This window comes from Barbatula barbatula, assembly GCF_947034865.1.
Source record: "Barbatula barbatula genome assembly, chromosome: 23".
Classification (NCBI taxonomy): Eukaryota; Metazoa; Chordata; class Actinopteri; order Cypriniformes; family Nemacheilidae; genus Barbatula; species Barbatula barbatula.
In genome coordinates, this window is record NC_136786.1 from 4,242,705 (window position 1) to 4,259,272 (window position 16,568).

The following is a 16,568-nucleotide window of genomic DNA, read 5'->3' on the forward strand; positions in this document are numbered from 1 at the left end:
ATAACATTTGGGAGATTTAAAAAGTAAAATACTTGCTTGCAAAACACTTTTATGATGCATATTTTTTCAGCTGTCCAGTCAACTGAAGGCCGCTGCCAGTATGATGGTTTACATATATTTGTTTTTTATTATTCATTGTAATTCAGCCCATTCTCCTCTGACCTCTAGCATCAACAGAATTTGGCGAATTTGGCATAAACAGAATGAGAACATGGATCCATCATGCCTTGTTACCACTGTGCAGGCTGCTGGTGGTGGTGTAATGGTTTGTGGGATGTTTTCTTGGCACACTTTAGGCCCCTTAGGGCCAATTGGCATCGTTTAAATGCCACGGCCTACCTGAGCATTGTTTCTGACCATGTCCATCCCTTTATGACCACCATGTACCCATCCTCTGATGGTTACTTCCAGCAGGATAATGCACCATGTCACAAAGCTCGAATCATTTCAAATTGATTTCTTGAACATGACAATGAGTTCACTGTACTAAAATGGCTCACCAGATCTCAACCCAATAGAGCATCTTTGGGATGTGATGGAACGGGACAAATGTCATGAGCTTTTGTTTACAATAGCAAGTTGGCATATCGCAATTTCTGTTATCAAAAGAGTGCCATAAGACACTTGCGGTTTGCGCTGCACTTTGAAAGTCACATCAAAGTCCTAATCTGTTCCTGCCGGCTGCTTGTACATTATCCCGCTTATTACACGGCTACTTGCCCCATGAGAAAGAAACTGGACATGAAATGCGAATTTGAAATCGTCTCGGTTATGTACGTAACCTCTGTTCCCTGATGGAGGGAACGAGACGTTGTGTCGAACCGACAGATGGGGTTCGCCCTTGAGAACCAATCATCTTCTGACTATTTTGAAAAGGATTTAAATTTGCATGCCGGGCTCCACCCCCGGATATAAAAGGTGCTCATTCATTCACCTTTTGTGCCGAGGAGCCTGAGAGCATCTCGTGACTGCTGCAGCGGACGGCTATTGTTGTGGCATGAAGGACACAACGTCTGGTTCCCTCCATCAGGGAACAGAGGTTACATACGTAACCGAGACGTTCCCTTTCTGTCGGTCTTCGACGTTGTGTCGAACCGACAGATGGGGTTCCTATTGAAAACGCCACAGCACTAGCCGCGTCACAATCTATCGCGAAGCTACGTTGACCGGCCTAGGCGAGTCAGAGGTAAGCGCTGTCGCGAGATTGTAACCTCCCAGTAGGTAGGCAGGGGTCCCAGAGCTTTAGAAAAGATGAGTAGCCCCTGCCCTCGGCCACCTCAGACGGCTCCATTGGCGAGAGCCGTCCGGTACCGTAGGACCCCTGGGTAAGCGCTATTCCCTCAATGGGGAGGTGCGCTACGGAGACCACTTCCCACCCTCAGGGGGGAATACAGTGGAAACATCAACATGGTCTTACCGGCAGGGAAGAGCATGGGAGGTATGTGCGGGATGCCGCAAGGTGGATGTCCACCTGGGGAAGGTCATGGGTTCCAGGAGGGGAACTAACTCATGATGGAATCTCAGACGGAACCACCTTGCTGGGGGGGTTACTACGTCTGGAGCACTGAGGTCGGTTAAAGCTACATGAGGGTAACTCAGCTTGGGCCCGCCAAAGGTGGCAGGCTGCTCCGCTGAGCCCGTTGCCTTGAGTGCTTAGTGATGGATGGACTGCCTATTCTTCACCCGAGGGGAAAGAAGGGAGGCAGATGATAGTGCACTGACCCACCTAAAGAGGGGGATGGCGCTCTTCGCAGGCGTACACCCTACCGGCCGCCAGTCTCACCTGGCCCTCACCCTCACAACTGGCTCGTGATGAGCGGCGATAGCGGCTACATATACTTTCAGTGTGGAAGGGGAGAGATTACTCTCCAACCTCTCCTGCAGGAAGGACAGTACGTGCCTGACCGAGCAATTCCGTGGGTCTTCTCTGCGAGAAGAACACCAAGACGAGAAAAGGCGCCACTTAAAGGCGTACAGCCGCCTTGTGGCAGGTGCTCTAGCTCCTCGTCCCATCCAGGAGCCAGACGTGGAGGTTCCAGAGGTCTGGTCTCGGGTGCCACAACGTGCCCTTCCCCTGCGAGAGAAGGTCCTTCGTCAGGGGAACTGGCCAGGGGGGGGTTGTCGTCAGAGCATTAGCTGTGAGGATCAAGTCCGGTTGGGCCAGTAAGGCGCAACTAGTATCACTTGATGCTCCTCTTCCCTGATCTTGCCAGGACCTGTGCAATGAGGCTCACTGGGGGGAAGGCGTACTTCCGCTTGTCCCATGGCCAGCTGTGCGCTAGAGCATCCGTACCGAGGGGACCCTCGGACAGGGAGTACCATAGCGGGCAATGGGTGTTGTCCTGGGAGGCAAACAGGTCCACCTGTGCCCGCCCAAACTGCACCCAAATAAGCTGGACTGCACGGGGGTGGAGTCGCCACTCTCCACGGGGCGTCAACTGACGAGAGAGCGCGTCGGCTGTCTGGTTCAGGTTGCCCGGTATGTAAGTGGCATGCAGAGACTTCGTCACCTGCTGACTCCACAAGAGGAGGCGTCAAGCAAATTGCGTTAACTGCCGTGAGCGAATGCCACCCTGATGGTTGATATACGCTACGGCAGTTGTGCTGCCTGATCGGACCAGTACTTGCTGGCCCTGCACGAGGGACCGTAGTCCCTTCAGTGCAAGCAGAACAGCTAGCAACTCCAGGCAGTTGATATGCCGGCACAGGTGGGCCCCGTCTAGCGGCCTGACACTGCGTGCCCTTTGCGCACCACACCCCAACCCTGTAGGGAGGCGTCGGTTGTTACCACGACACGCCTCGGGACCTGCCCCAGGGGGACGCCAGTCCGTAAGAAGGTCATTGATGACCACGGGGTTAGGATACGACGGCAGAGAGGCGTAATGACGATCCGCCTCCTGCCTGTGTGCCACGCTCTCCAGGGAACTCGTCTCTGTAGCCAGTGCTGAAGCGGTCTCATGTGCATCAACCCGAGGGGAATTACCCCAACCGAGGACACCATGTGTACCAGGAGCCTCTGAAAAAGTTTCAGGGGGACCGCTGGTTGCCGCCTGAAGAGGTCACCTTAGTCGCACGGAGGGCGAGGTTGGTGGCAGTGCGGAGCTCCTGCATGACCTTTGGGTCGGTCTTACCCTCGTGGAGCTCTTTCAGTGCCTTGGCCTGATGGACCTGCAGGATGGCCATGGCATGAAGAGCTGAGGCAGCTTGTCCAGGCTTAGACGGGAGTCTAGGTCGAGACCTCCACGTGGCCGCCGTCTGCGGGCACAGGTGCACCGCGACTGCACGTTCCACCTGGGGGACATAGACATAGCCTCTAGCTGCCCCACCATCGAGGGAAGAGAGGGCAATAGAGTCAGCTTGACGGGCGCTCCAGGTCTTGCTGATCTCCTCATGGACCTCGGGGAAAAATGGCACAGGTGTCGTGCGTGGCTCGGAGTCGCACTCAGACCCGATGTACCAATTATCCAGCCGTGAGTGCTGGGGCACTGCAGCCTGATGCTCGCGGCGGCCCGAGAGAGCATGGCTGACATCTCAACGTCTGCCTTTTCCTGAGCTCTATCTCCCGGAGGAGACGGCTCGAAGGAATCGTCAGGGTCGGATGCCAGTAGGTCGCCCTCCGATGCTGCGAGGGACATCTCATCGTCGTCTCGCATCGTGTCCGATTGCGTGACGGAGGAGTAAGACGGTGTGGTACCGCCTTCCCGGGAACGGCCAGACGAGCGAGACGGGGCGTGAACAGTCTGCGGACCATCGGCTGACGGATTGACGCTCATGGTAATCCCCATGCCACCCAAGCTGCTCGCCGCCGCTGACGGCAGGGCCGAAAGCTGCCTCAGCGTGTTGGATTCCCAAACACCTGACGCAGATATCGTGTCTGTCCCCCTCCTCGATGAGGGAGCCGCAACCACGAGAGCAGCGGGACATGCCACGCTGAAGAAATTTGCTCTTTTAGAAATTATCTCTTTCTCGAACACCTCTGGAACTGCTGAAACGCCGGGGGGGATGATCACTGGAAGGGACAATCCGCTGCACCACGTCAAGATATCAGCTTCGCTAGTCATTCGATGCGAAGGCTCCGAAGAACAAAAGGTGAATGAATGAGCATGCCGGCTCCCCTTTTATACCCGGATATCCGGTTGCGGATTTTTCATTGGCCTTTTCAAAATAGTCAGAAGATGATTAGTTCTCAAGGGCGAACCCCATCTGTCGGTTCGACACAACGTCGAGAGACCGACAGAAAGGGAACTTTTATTAGCTCATTTTTACTGAATAAAGACCTTCCCTGAGGAAAAGCCCTTTACCTTTTAAGGTAAGAAACTACGTTCAATTGTCACAAACAGGCAATTTGGTTTAATCATTTGTAAATATAATGTCATCATATTGCAGCTTTTCCAATGCATGGTATGGCTCCAAGCGAACCGTACTGGTTCCAAAATTACAGATCACTGATTGGTCTGAGAGAATCCTCATTACCACCATCACTAGATTTGTGACACGAGAATATGACAGTGATATACTGTAACGTTTAAAACCCTAAACCCATTGCACTCTTGTGTGCCATTAAGCAAACTAAATGTTGTTGCTCTTTGTACAAGTTCTCAAACTCTCTGGTATTTTCAGCAGTACGTTTTTTGTTTTGCTGTCATCCGCCATCCATATAACCCATTGCTCTTGTGTTGTGTGTTTGTTAGTTTCACGTTTAGGATTATGACCCTGCAGAAGAGACGGTGCAACTATGACGGATGATCTTTAATCCCACCCACTTTGAAGCGGTTCTAAACAGCAGTGGAAAAGAAAAAAGAGCCGAAGTAAAGTGAGCTGTGCGAAGTCGTACTGAGCCTTAACGTACCATGCAGTGGAAAAGCAGAATATGATACTGCCCTCCATCTGCATTTCGCGCAACAGCAAAGCAGTTAACATGACGTCATGTGCAGACAAGGTATTATACACGTTATAATCAAAAATGTGTATTATGAAAGTAAATAGCTTACTTTTATGATGGATATATGCACTATTCAATAGCATTAGAAAGCTAGGAACAGCCAGAATATGTATGGCTATATATGGCATTAGGGTGAGTAAATTAGGTTTTTTTATGGGGGGCTGAATGGTTCCACAAAAAACTGTGAATATGTACAGATTGGGTATGCCTAAAAGTTAGTCTGCGGGCTCTTTGTTTGCCCCCTGGTGGCTGGCTGCAGGAGAGGTCATAAACCCGGCCCTCTTTATGTAAACAAATGGGACAGAAGCCAAATTATAAGATCCAATTACACTTCAAATAATGTTTCCCAAAGATCTTTTCTGTATGTACGTATGTCCAAGTGTTAGTTTTTCGAATAAGTTTGGTTTAAGTTAGTTATAAGGTGTTATAAAAAGGGGTCAACATGGAATATGGGCAGGACCAATCCACTTCGTGTTCACTAAAGCGAAGACTCTGGCTTCATCTTTGCCAAAGGAGATAACGTATTTAATAGGGGTGTGACGAGATCTCTTGGCATGATGGGAGTGCTGGGCTCATAATTGCAACACTTTAGGTCGCATATGCTACATAAATTGAACTTGTGCAACCTCAAAATATATTTGGGAGCATTTGTGTGAGTGCACATTTTGTTGTGGTGCATCCTGTTTTCATTACTGTATAGAACACGTAAATAACTGCACAAAATATGTGCGTGCTGTGAGCCACAGTGACCGGCCCGGCCATTCATAGACAGCGTGTTTTCCATCCACCGGTACTACTTTCCCACTTTTTTTCTAGACAGACAGGTTTCAACATTCGCATGCGTCTGCACCGCCTATAAGCACTAGTGTTTATGGCGGTTCGCACTGCCAGCAGTGATTTGGGAGCGCGCGGCTGAACAGCGGCTGAGCTGACTGTACCACAAGTATAGCAATTGCAAGTTCACATTGTTATTTTAAATACACTCACATAGTAGGAAAAATTACTTTATAATTATTTTTCTGTTGAATACAAAAGGCATTTTGAAGAATGTAGGTCAGCAAACAGTTCTGGGGCACTTTTGACTACCATTGTATGTTTTCCTTCTATGGTAGTCAATGGGGGTCTGTTTATAAGCATTCTTCCAAACATCTTTCTCTGTGTTCATCAGAACAAAGAAATTTATACAGATTTGGAAAGTATATTAAAATGTATTTGGGTGAAGCATTTCTTTCATCCCACACAAAGTTTGAGTAATACAGGTACACTAAGGTGGCTTTCACAGTTGAAGTTTTGTTCGGAACGGGGGATGGATCGCATGAAAAATCGCTAATGTGAAAGCTGTCAAGCGAACCCAGGTGCGCACCTGGCTACAGAACCCGAGACTACCGGAAGGAGACGGTCTGAGCTCGGTTGCTCTCGAACTGTGGCCATGTTCACATGAATATGAAAGTAACACGGACCCGGATGCACGGAGTCTGTCTGCATGCAACGCGCATACAGTAAATACATTTTTGATGATGTAAGACGAACCCACCAGGGTTCGACAGAATCAATTTGAGTGGGAAACCAAACCAATGTGCAGGGGGCGCAAGGAACAATAGCACTCAAGTTCGGACCGCAGCAATCAAGCCCAATCTGAAAACAGAAAACATTTTTTAAGAGCTTTGCTCAAAATATCCCATACCTGATCAAATTAAAATAAAGGTATAATTATCAGGAACGTTTTTATGGTTTCCTTGCTTTATTAAGCTTTCAAATTGTTTTGCACTTGTTCGACATGCATTAGATCTTAGATCTGTCTGTGGATTCAAATGAGACTCCTTAGTAACGACTGTCAAACATCAGAACACAGCGAGTCAGCACTGAAATGAATGACTATTTATAGCACCAGATTAATTTAATGAGAACCCCTCAAAACCTTAGGAGTGAGATTGAGACAGACAGTCTCATCTCGCAATCACATATTTTTCTGCGGAAACAGCGGCACGTTCAATGCTCAGTTAACGCTTGCAACATTACCATCAGCACTTACCTTTACAAAGTACGCTTAAGACAAAGTGTGTCATACACTGTTAAAAGCAACTATAGGATTCACTTCATATTTTGTGTTAATTTGCGCAATATCTCCACAGTTTTTTCATATAAATTTTACTTCATTTTTTGTCACATAAAAATTATGTAAATCTTACTAGTTGTTTTTACAGTGTGCTCGGTCTTAATATTACATCATTTTGTGACAAAAGATCCCTTTAGATCGCAGTTATTGCCGCCTCTTAAAAGCACAGCTGATAACTCGTGATTTGGCACAGACTCAGCTCAAGGTTTCTTGATGTTTCCTCGGACATAATCGAAGTATAAAGAGATTAAATTCCATTAAAATCTGCAATCTAGTTGTGAGTGACAAGTTTATATTCTAAGAAAGCAACTGTTAGAACATGTTCTGAATGCTGCCATCAGGAATGCTGTGTGTGCAAAACCAGCCAGAGGGCCATTAAAAACTAGCTGACAGAAAACGCAACTTGGCAACAGTCTAGCAGCTGGTTCCTCTTCCTAACGGGATGTAGCCTTATAATGTGAACGACAAATCAACCTGACATTGCCTGCAAAATTCAACCCCAGCAATTAAATTATAAATTATTAGTGGTGAAACGGATTACGGTTAATCCGTATGGATCATGCTCTACGATTCGGAATGCATGTGACATGTGATTAACTCATTTTATTCATCATAGAGTAAATATTTTAGATTTACCTAGCAGATTTTATTCTCTCTCTTAAATATCTCGACGAGTATAATATGAAAGCGCATTCTTCCGTATAGCCGATATCTTAATTTAAACCGCTGCCTGAAATAGCTGTGAAGTTATAGTAATGTTGTGTTGAGTCAAAGCACAAATAACCAGATCCACACACAAACACGCCGCTCACTCATAATTCAGTAACGCATTTAAGAAGATAAGAGAAAGTCAGTCGAGATACTTTATGATCGCCACCTCATAACACCTGTCAAATTTATAATCTAATCTCTGGAGATCCATTTGACAGCTGTTTACTCTGCGGTGCGTTTTTATAATATCTATTTGTTTATCATAACCTTTAAGACTTATTCTAATTACTAGATAGATAAATTACTCCCCAATTCAAAAAGCATATTATGAAGAAGGTGAGAGGTGCTTTTTCCATGATGGTCTTAAGAAATCATGATGGTTATGAAACAAGATTCTCTGCTAAATTAATGTTTTGATATCTTCAAGGTATTTTCAAAACTTCATTCACAAAATCAGTAAATTTGTTCTGAACTGTGAGTTTTGTGATCCATTGCATCCCTAATAATTATAAAAAGCTTACCACTGTGAATCTAAAAAGATTCATTGTGAAAGATGAAAAGATTTTTATGTAGTCATGTACTTTATTTTCAACCAAAATGGTTACGGAATGCAGATTTCAATGAGTTTGTTGCCAAGCAATTCTTGTCTATGGCTTTAATGTAAGAAGTGCCATAGGTTGTGTGACACATACTTACAGGTATAATGGTTAGGTGAAAATAAAAATGCTTCTGAAGTTTCTGATGATAGTATTAGATAAAATGGGATGCTTAAATGAGCAAAGATCACTAATAAACACTATAAGCTTGAAACATGTTAGCTACAACTGTTTTAAAGTGATATAACAGTAAACTAAAATACAATTACCAGCCATGTTCAAAGCTGTAATGTATATTGAAACTGAAATGTGTTGAAGTAGCTCGTGGGTGACCTGTGTACACTAAAGGCGCTGCAAGTCGCTTCGGGTAAAAGTGTCTGCCAAATGCGTAAATGATAATGAAACTGAGATGTATAGAAGCACATCAGAGTAATACATTAAAATGTGGTGGCAAATCGACAACTCTCGTGAAAAAACACACATATGTCATTTAGTCAGGAGACATAAGAGAACAAATGAGCTTTAAAGGTTGTGTTGCCCTATTTCGCGTTGCTCGGATTTGCTTGGTTAACACTTCTAAACAAGCTCAAAATATTTGTTTCACAGAATATATAACTTCTCTTTAAAACAAATTGCTTTGCTATGTTTAGTACCAGATACAAAATACATTATTTGTTTGTGTTCAGCTGAAGAAAAATAAGTAATATACAGTGGCGTGCGAAAGTTTGGGAACCCCTTGCAGAATGTGTGAAAATGTGAATAATTTTTACAAAATAAGAGATATCATACAAAATGCATGTTATTTATTAATGTCCTGAGTAAGATATTTTACACGAAAGATGTTTAAATTTAGTCCACAGGAGAAAAGATTGCTGAAATTGTTAAAAAAACTGTTTGGGCAGCCTTGGTTCTTAAAGGGATACTTCACGCAAAAATGAAAATTGACTATGGAAGTCAATGGGGGGCAAGATCGATTTGGTTATAAGCATTCTTCCAAATATCTTTCTCTGTGTTTAATCAGAACAAAGATATTTATACAGATTTGGAAAAACTTGAAGGTGAGTAAATGATAACAGAATGTTCATTTTCGGCTTAAATGTCTTGTTAATACTGTGTGTGGTTACCTGGATGATCTATGACAGTTTGTGCTCTGATAGTTGTTCATGAGTCTTTTGTTTGTTTTGAAGTTAAAGCATTAAACAGTTTAGCTCCCGCTTACAACCCATCAAGCTCTTTATGATCACAAAACACTGGACTTCCGGAAGTACCTAGAATAACTAAATCCACCAATGGGGGTAGAGCTTTCTCATATGAAGCACCTAAACTCTAGAATAGCCTTCCTGAGACGATGTGAGGGTCAGACACACTCTCCTAGTTCTCCCAAATCTAGATTAAAATCACATCTTTTTAGCAAAGTTTCAAAGTAATGAACAGTAGCTACGCTAATTATTCATTCTGCCTTCCTCCCCTACCTCGTGATGCCTCAAGTTTGACCACCTACTGTCATCCTCCTGTGAGAACCTGCGGACTGACTGCCCATCGGGACCATTGGTATACCCGTCCAGAGGAAACTACACATTATACCAGCACCAGCTGATCGGCACGTGCCAACCTCCTGCGTGAACCTGAGGACTTAATGTGCAATTCTCCGGCAAGATCCTGTGGATTTAATGTGCCATCCTCCTGCAAGATCCTGATGACTTCATGTGCCATCCTCCTGCAAGATCCTGTGGACTTGACTGATTCAGTTCCAGCTCAGGCAATCTCCTTCAACAACCAAGAGCAAAGACGGACCCTTCTGGAGCATCAGTGAAGGTGTGAACTTATTGTTATTGTTGTGTTTGAATCCTTCAATTGTCCTCAGTGTGAAAATATGTAACTCAAAATCATACAGTCACTGCTGGAAAGAGGTCAAATATGCAAAAGATGCTGAAGAATCTGCCGGACCTGTAGAATTTTTCTGAAGAGCAGGGCTCAGTTGAACTGTTCAGAACAAACAAGGGACTCTTGAACAACCCAGGTAACCACACATACAGAAAAACATTAAAAACATAAGGGTTCCTAAACTTTTGAACTTTGAAATAATTTTAGCTAGCCTATTCTTTGTCTTGTGGACTATATGTAAATATATTTTATGTAAAATATCTTATTCAGGACATTACTAAATAAAAAATAACATGCATTTGTATGATCTCTCTTATTTTGTTAAAATTATTCACATTTTCACACATTCTGCAAGTGATACCCTAACTTTCCGCCACTACATCTGGGATGGAAAATTGAACATGCTCTCTGGCACATGCTTCAGCAGGATGGACAACCCCTGTCCGCTCGTATCTGTCCAGTGCTAAGCCAGCATGTTTACTAACAAAAATCAATATACCATTACATAAAGAGCCTAATTAATGGAGAAAGCACTGCGGCCCAAATACAAACACCATCATATTAGCTTATACACACACCATCAAAAGCTTCCATTGTCAAACAAACTACATTAACAATCATTTAAAAGCTAAACCTGCCTCCACTTCAATATTATACATGGTTCAAAGCATTCTTAAATTTACTGGTGTATACTGACAGACAACAAAAAAGGAGTCCAATAACACTAAAGAAGAGAGCTGTGTGTGTGTCCTCTGTATGTCAGCTGTTGCCAATTTGAACTGATCGAATCAGCCATATAAAACTCATGACAGCCCAACTCAATAGAAAGAGTTTTTAATTAGGTAACAGAAGCAAACACACACACATACAAACACACACACACACACACACACACACGTCTGTGCATACTCCCATCTAGGACCAAATACAAACTATTTTGCCCAGAAAGTGTCATCAAACTCGGAAATGCAGGCCTTCTGTAATAAACTCTCAAATGTTTTTCTACTAGTACAATATTTTTTCTTGTTTGTTCCTGCATACAAATAATTGAGAATTCAAAAAGATACAACAAGGTTGGGCTCATAAATATATTATATATCTTGACATTCAGTTTCTTTCTGATATCCAATAGAAATATATTAGTTCGTATTTTCCCTGAAATTGTTTTTGGCTAAGCGTGTTTTTCTCCAAATAAGAGAAATCTGAATACTTGAAACACTTGAACCAAACAGCCAAGAATATTAAAAATCTTTAATGCCAGTAGTAAGTCAAGTAAAAAATCTGCTTTAAAGTAATCAAGGCATGCCTTTCACAATGTGAACACAAGGCTAAGGGATTATTTAAAAAAAAATATATAATTTTGTCTTAGTTACCTGGGTACAGTAGATCATCGTCATGTCTATAGCGATAACTGTTTCTGTAAAAGTTTGCATATACAAGATCCCACATGAACAACAAGCCATAAGTATTTGAATGCACATATTTTCAAATACAAGTACGTATTTGTTTTGACGTTCATGAGTCAAACATGGAAACTGTTCAGACCAAAATGGTTTCATCTGACCTCAGGCAAAAAGGAGGGGGGTCATGGAGACAGATACACTCTAACATGACCAATCCAACCCTTAAACAAACCACAGCCAAACGTATTTAGTTTTAGAATCTCCTAACTCTTCATTTTCTACCCTTAAACCTAAAAACAACTAAACCCCACACAAACTCTGGGGTACACACTCTATTACATTGCGTTACTTGGCAGACCAATTGTTTATATGTTAAGTCGTTATTTGTATGTGGTCTTTCATTTAGCATTTAATGTCTTAATGCCAGTTTATTAAAACATTAAGCCTGCTAGTTTGGTTTCAGCAAAGCAATTCAGTTATTAAAGTGAATGCACCACACACACAGGATGTTTCAACATGACGTTTAAATCGGAAGTCATGCCCCACTTTAAAAACTACGCTATACTGATTCAGCACTTACCTATTAAAAAATCACAAAATCAACACAAGAATCAAGAAGCATACAGTGGTAAATAAATGATGTAACTTGGCAAACTAACTGTTTATATTCTGTATGTCAGGTCATTATTAAAAGGAACAAGTATGTGGACTTAAATTTTGCATTTAATGTATCAATGCCAGTTTATTAAAATGCTAAGCCTACACGTTTGGTTTCAGCGGAGAGTGAATGGACCACACAGGATGTTTTCAAAGTTATTGTAGCTCGTTTAAATGGGTCATATCGCGTGAAAACGTGTTTATGTGTTTTTGGTGGGTTATAAGTTGCCCATGCATGTATTAGACACATACAATTGCAAAAATGTAAGTGTCGAACTAAAGATGTGTTCTATCTAGTGAATGCTCACCCAGACCTGCCTGAAATGTATCGTGTAACCACACCCCCACAAATCTACCTCAGATCATGGTATGATTTGACTAAGACCGCCCCAAATGTCTACGCAAGTAAGGTGGGCGTACCTGTCAGTGCAATTGCTTTGGAACATGATGTTTCAAATATGGTTACATTTCCGTCACACACTTGCAGTATTCGACCAATCATTGGTTAACTGGCCCATCATAGCACACATTGCTTTTCAGGGCGATGAGCTTTGTAAAATGATCACCTATGTTGGCCTGATCAGCTGTTGTGTAATTTTCTGTCTTTTCATTCTTTGTCCTACTATGTTGCTTTAATCTCCCATCAACATAATGTTCATCTCTTTAGAATGAGATTCAGCATCTTACCTCTGTGTAGTCAAAGTCTGAGAGTGGAGCTATACTCCTGATGTACTCTGCGCTGGGATGGTTGGAGGGGTTGGCGAGTGCAACAGGGGGTGTTAAGGTGGTCATAGCAGACACTATTGTCTAAAAAGAAAATTAAATGTATGAAAAAAAGTGTAATCAATTTGCGAAGACACTGATGCGATAGAAAAGAGTGCTTGTCAGAGAGACTGTCATTTCTTTGCCAATTTGACTTACCACAATGGCATCCTTTACATTTTTCCGGATATCCAAGATTTTCTGCTGCTTTTCTCTGGACAAAGCAGGAGGCAGAAATAAAAATCGCATTGAAAACATCAAAAGGAATTTGTTGGTTTGTAACACATGTAAAAGTTACATTCCTCCACAGAGCAACTCGTCTCACTTCTGACCACCCCGTATTCTTGATATGCATGGTATTATGCCAGGGTATGGTTTACCCTGAGTTACTGTTAAGGTGGTGTAGATCACAAATTCTCACGTGTCAACTGCTATGATTTCTGAATATACTCACTTTATGTCAGTTATTAATTTGTTATTACATGAATAGCTCATCAAAGCCCAGTGAGCAAGATAGCATTTTTGGGCTCACAAGATACATACTTTATTCCCAAAACCAATGCGATGCCCGGAAAGCTGTAGGAAGGCCAAAAATAGCCCTTAAAATGCTGTCTAGGTAAGCAGCACATAGATGAGGGCCTGAAATGCTACACGAATGCTGCACGCGACTTCGATGCCTAAAGATGGTGTCTACACACTGCATCACATTTGGTTTTGAGACACGGCCACAGAAACACCACGGAGGGTCAGATCTGATCACAAAAAGCAACCGAAGCATGATCCACATCGATCATTGTCTAAATACAATGGCCTATGTGAAAGCCGTATCAATTATACTGGCCCAGTGCTAAACAACGATAAATAAACAGACACTCACTCTGCGTTAAAGCCATTGACGTGCAGGATGCGCATCTGTTTCACTATAGTGCTCTTCCCGGACTCTCCAGCGCCTTTAAAATCAAACACGAACACACACACACACAGAGGGGGAGAGAGAGAGAGCGAGAGAGAGAGCGAGAGAGAGAGAGAAGACATGATGATGCATTTGTCAAACATGAGCATATCCACGCAATGAGAAATGATCCGTCCACGATAATACATCCAGACCGCTGAACAGATGATGCTGCATCAGCTGTAAACGTATCAGTTGTAAATTGTTCCGTCTTACCTAATAAAAGCAGTCGGTGCGTGGCTTTATACGCCTGTCTCTCTTTCTGTAACTGTTTCTCGATCTTTTTATTTGCCTCTCGTTGCGCCTTCTCATCGATGCGCTGGTCTTCCGTCTTGCTGTTTCCCAAACAGCCCATATTTAAAGCCTTTCTCCTCAATCGCACACCAAATAATAATTATATAATATCTCAAATAGCGTCTGTAATGACTGAAAATGAATCGAGCTAATAAACGGGGCCAAAAAATCCGTGTACCACGAAATAAGGCTTTGCGTTAACCCTTCACGAACCCGCGCGATAGATTTATTCCGATCCTCTCCACAAATTCATGATCGATGTACAAAATCAGACACGAGGCAGTTGAAGCTCAGATCTCCGTCTCTCTCCCTATCTCTCTTGCCTTTCGTTACTTTGCTGTAATGTGTCTGTTTATGTTTGCGTGCCTTTAACTCAGCACTGCCTCTCTCTGTGCTTACAGGAAGTGACACTTCACACTCAACCTGCTGATCTCAGGTCAGCCTTCCCATATCCTCCCATCATTAGGGGTTTTAAGCTTATGCAATCATTCATCAGCATCTCTCAATCAAGTTTTCACTATTGTAAAAAACTACTTTAGATCATTTGAAACGTGTTGATCCTTACACAGCTTTATTATAATGAAAATATAATTAATATGCTGTGTTTTACAAAGTACAAAACACTCGCAAACAACATGATAACATACTTTTGATTTTACAAAGTACAAAACACTTGCAAACAACATGATAACATACTTTTGTTTTAAAACCTAAAATTACTCCAAAATTGACCTTGTGACAACTAGTCCTGGTTTCAGAAGTGATAAATTTTTGTGACAGTTGTGTCTTGATGGTACATACCAATATCATTTATATCATGCAAACTAAGCATTTCACTTTGCATAATATGCAGCATAACACAGCTCAGAGAATGCTACCAAAGATAGTAACAGTTGCATATTGCACCAATGTAGGAGAAAAGATCCTATATTCCGATACTGAATATATAGCCTACATATGAACATTCAAGTTTTCATAGGATTTTGATGTACTTCCTACATTTATATACAACTGCTACTATTTTTAGGGCTGTACACTGAGCTGTGTTGTGCTATATGTTATGCAAAGTGTTAATTTAATAATTCATATTTCTGTTCCATCTGCTAATGCACAACACTGAAATGTTTCAAAGGCCTTTGAATCATCAAAACTAAAACGTATGTAATGTAATAGCCTACTTAATGCTTGTGTTTCTCAGTACACCATGAAAGGATACAGAATGCCGGATTACTGGTGTTGAAAAATGATGGAAAGATCTTTGGTGCGAAATATGAAAATGCAATGCAAAATTGATCTTAAAGGGTTTCAATGCCACTATCTAATGAATGCAAATCAAGTATAGGACACTCCAGGCTGGAGTGTACATTGGAAACTGGCTTTAATGCTAAAGGTTTTGGTCTCCCTCTAGTGGACATCATCAGAAATTGTTATTTTTTGACAAATTTATATATTATATTTGTGTATTTGTTTTATATACACAAATAAATTACAAAGACTGAACCTAAAAGCTGGAAAGGCTGCCTTTAATTCATTGAATAATGCAGGATTTGAATAGACATTACACAGATGCTAGGTTATTTGGCCTTTGAAAGCACTGTTTTTTTTGTTTGTGTGCATGCAAGCATTCGCATTAATAGATAATTGCTCAATGATATATTACAAAAGCACCGTGGGAGTCTTTGAGCTGACGATCTTGAAAGTGAGTGGATCCAAATCTGATATAGGCCTACATCAGAGACAAGACTAAAGCTAGATATAGTACATAATGTAGTAATCTACTATATTGGTAGCATTCTACCTATATAATAAAGGGTACATTTGAACCGAGAGAGTTTGGCAATGTTACAATACAAAGATCTAACAAAAATGCACACACATAGCCAGCACAAAGCTCAAACGGGGTGCAAAACTTGAATTTACTGTAGTTCAAGATGATTTTTACTACCCCATTGGCAGATGTTTTTGTTTTAAACATAAATGTACTTATTATAGAAAATATAGTGGGTCACTTGCCTTAAGTCACAAATTCTTATTAAGAATTTTTAGCAGTGAAATAAAGTTATTCGGGCAAAACCATTGTAAATTTGTAGTTATTTTGGGTTTTTACTACAAATCTACATACATGAAAAACATACTTAAGTACATTCATTATATAGTATATAATACACTACAGTATACTTCAATAACTACAGCTGACTAGTAACTAGTTAAATGTACCACAGTCTTTTTCTTCACGTGGGAAAGTTTCCTC

The 16,568-nt window shown here is 42.1% G+C and overlaps 1 protein-coding gene across 1 annotated transcript in view; it reads right to left on the bottom strand.

Annotated features, from left to right (window-relative positions):
• gnal (guanine nucleotide binding protein (G protein), alpha activating activity polypeptide, olfactory type) overlaps window positions 1–14,723 on the bottom strand; it is a 65,869-nt gene extending 51,146 nt beyond the window's left edge. The window contains exons 1-4 of the mRNA XM_079488015.1: window positions 14,240–14,723; window positions 13,949–14,021; window positions 13,231–13,285; window positions 12,997–13,116 (exon numbers count right to left, since the gene is read on the bottom strand). Coding sequence (XP_079344141.1) covers window positions 12,997–13,116; window positions 13,231–13,285; window positions 13,949–14,021; window positions 14,240–14,378 — 387 coding nt within the window. The 5' untranslated portion in view covers window positions 14,379–14,723. The remainder of the gene's footprint in view (window positions 1–12,996; window positions 13,117–13,230; window positions 13,286–13,948; window positions 14,022–14,239) is intronic.
• Window positions 14,724–16,568: the final 1,845 nt, after the last annotated feature.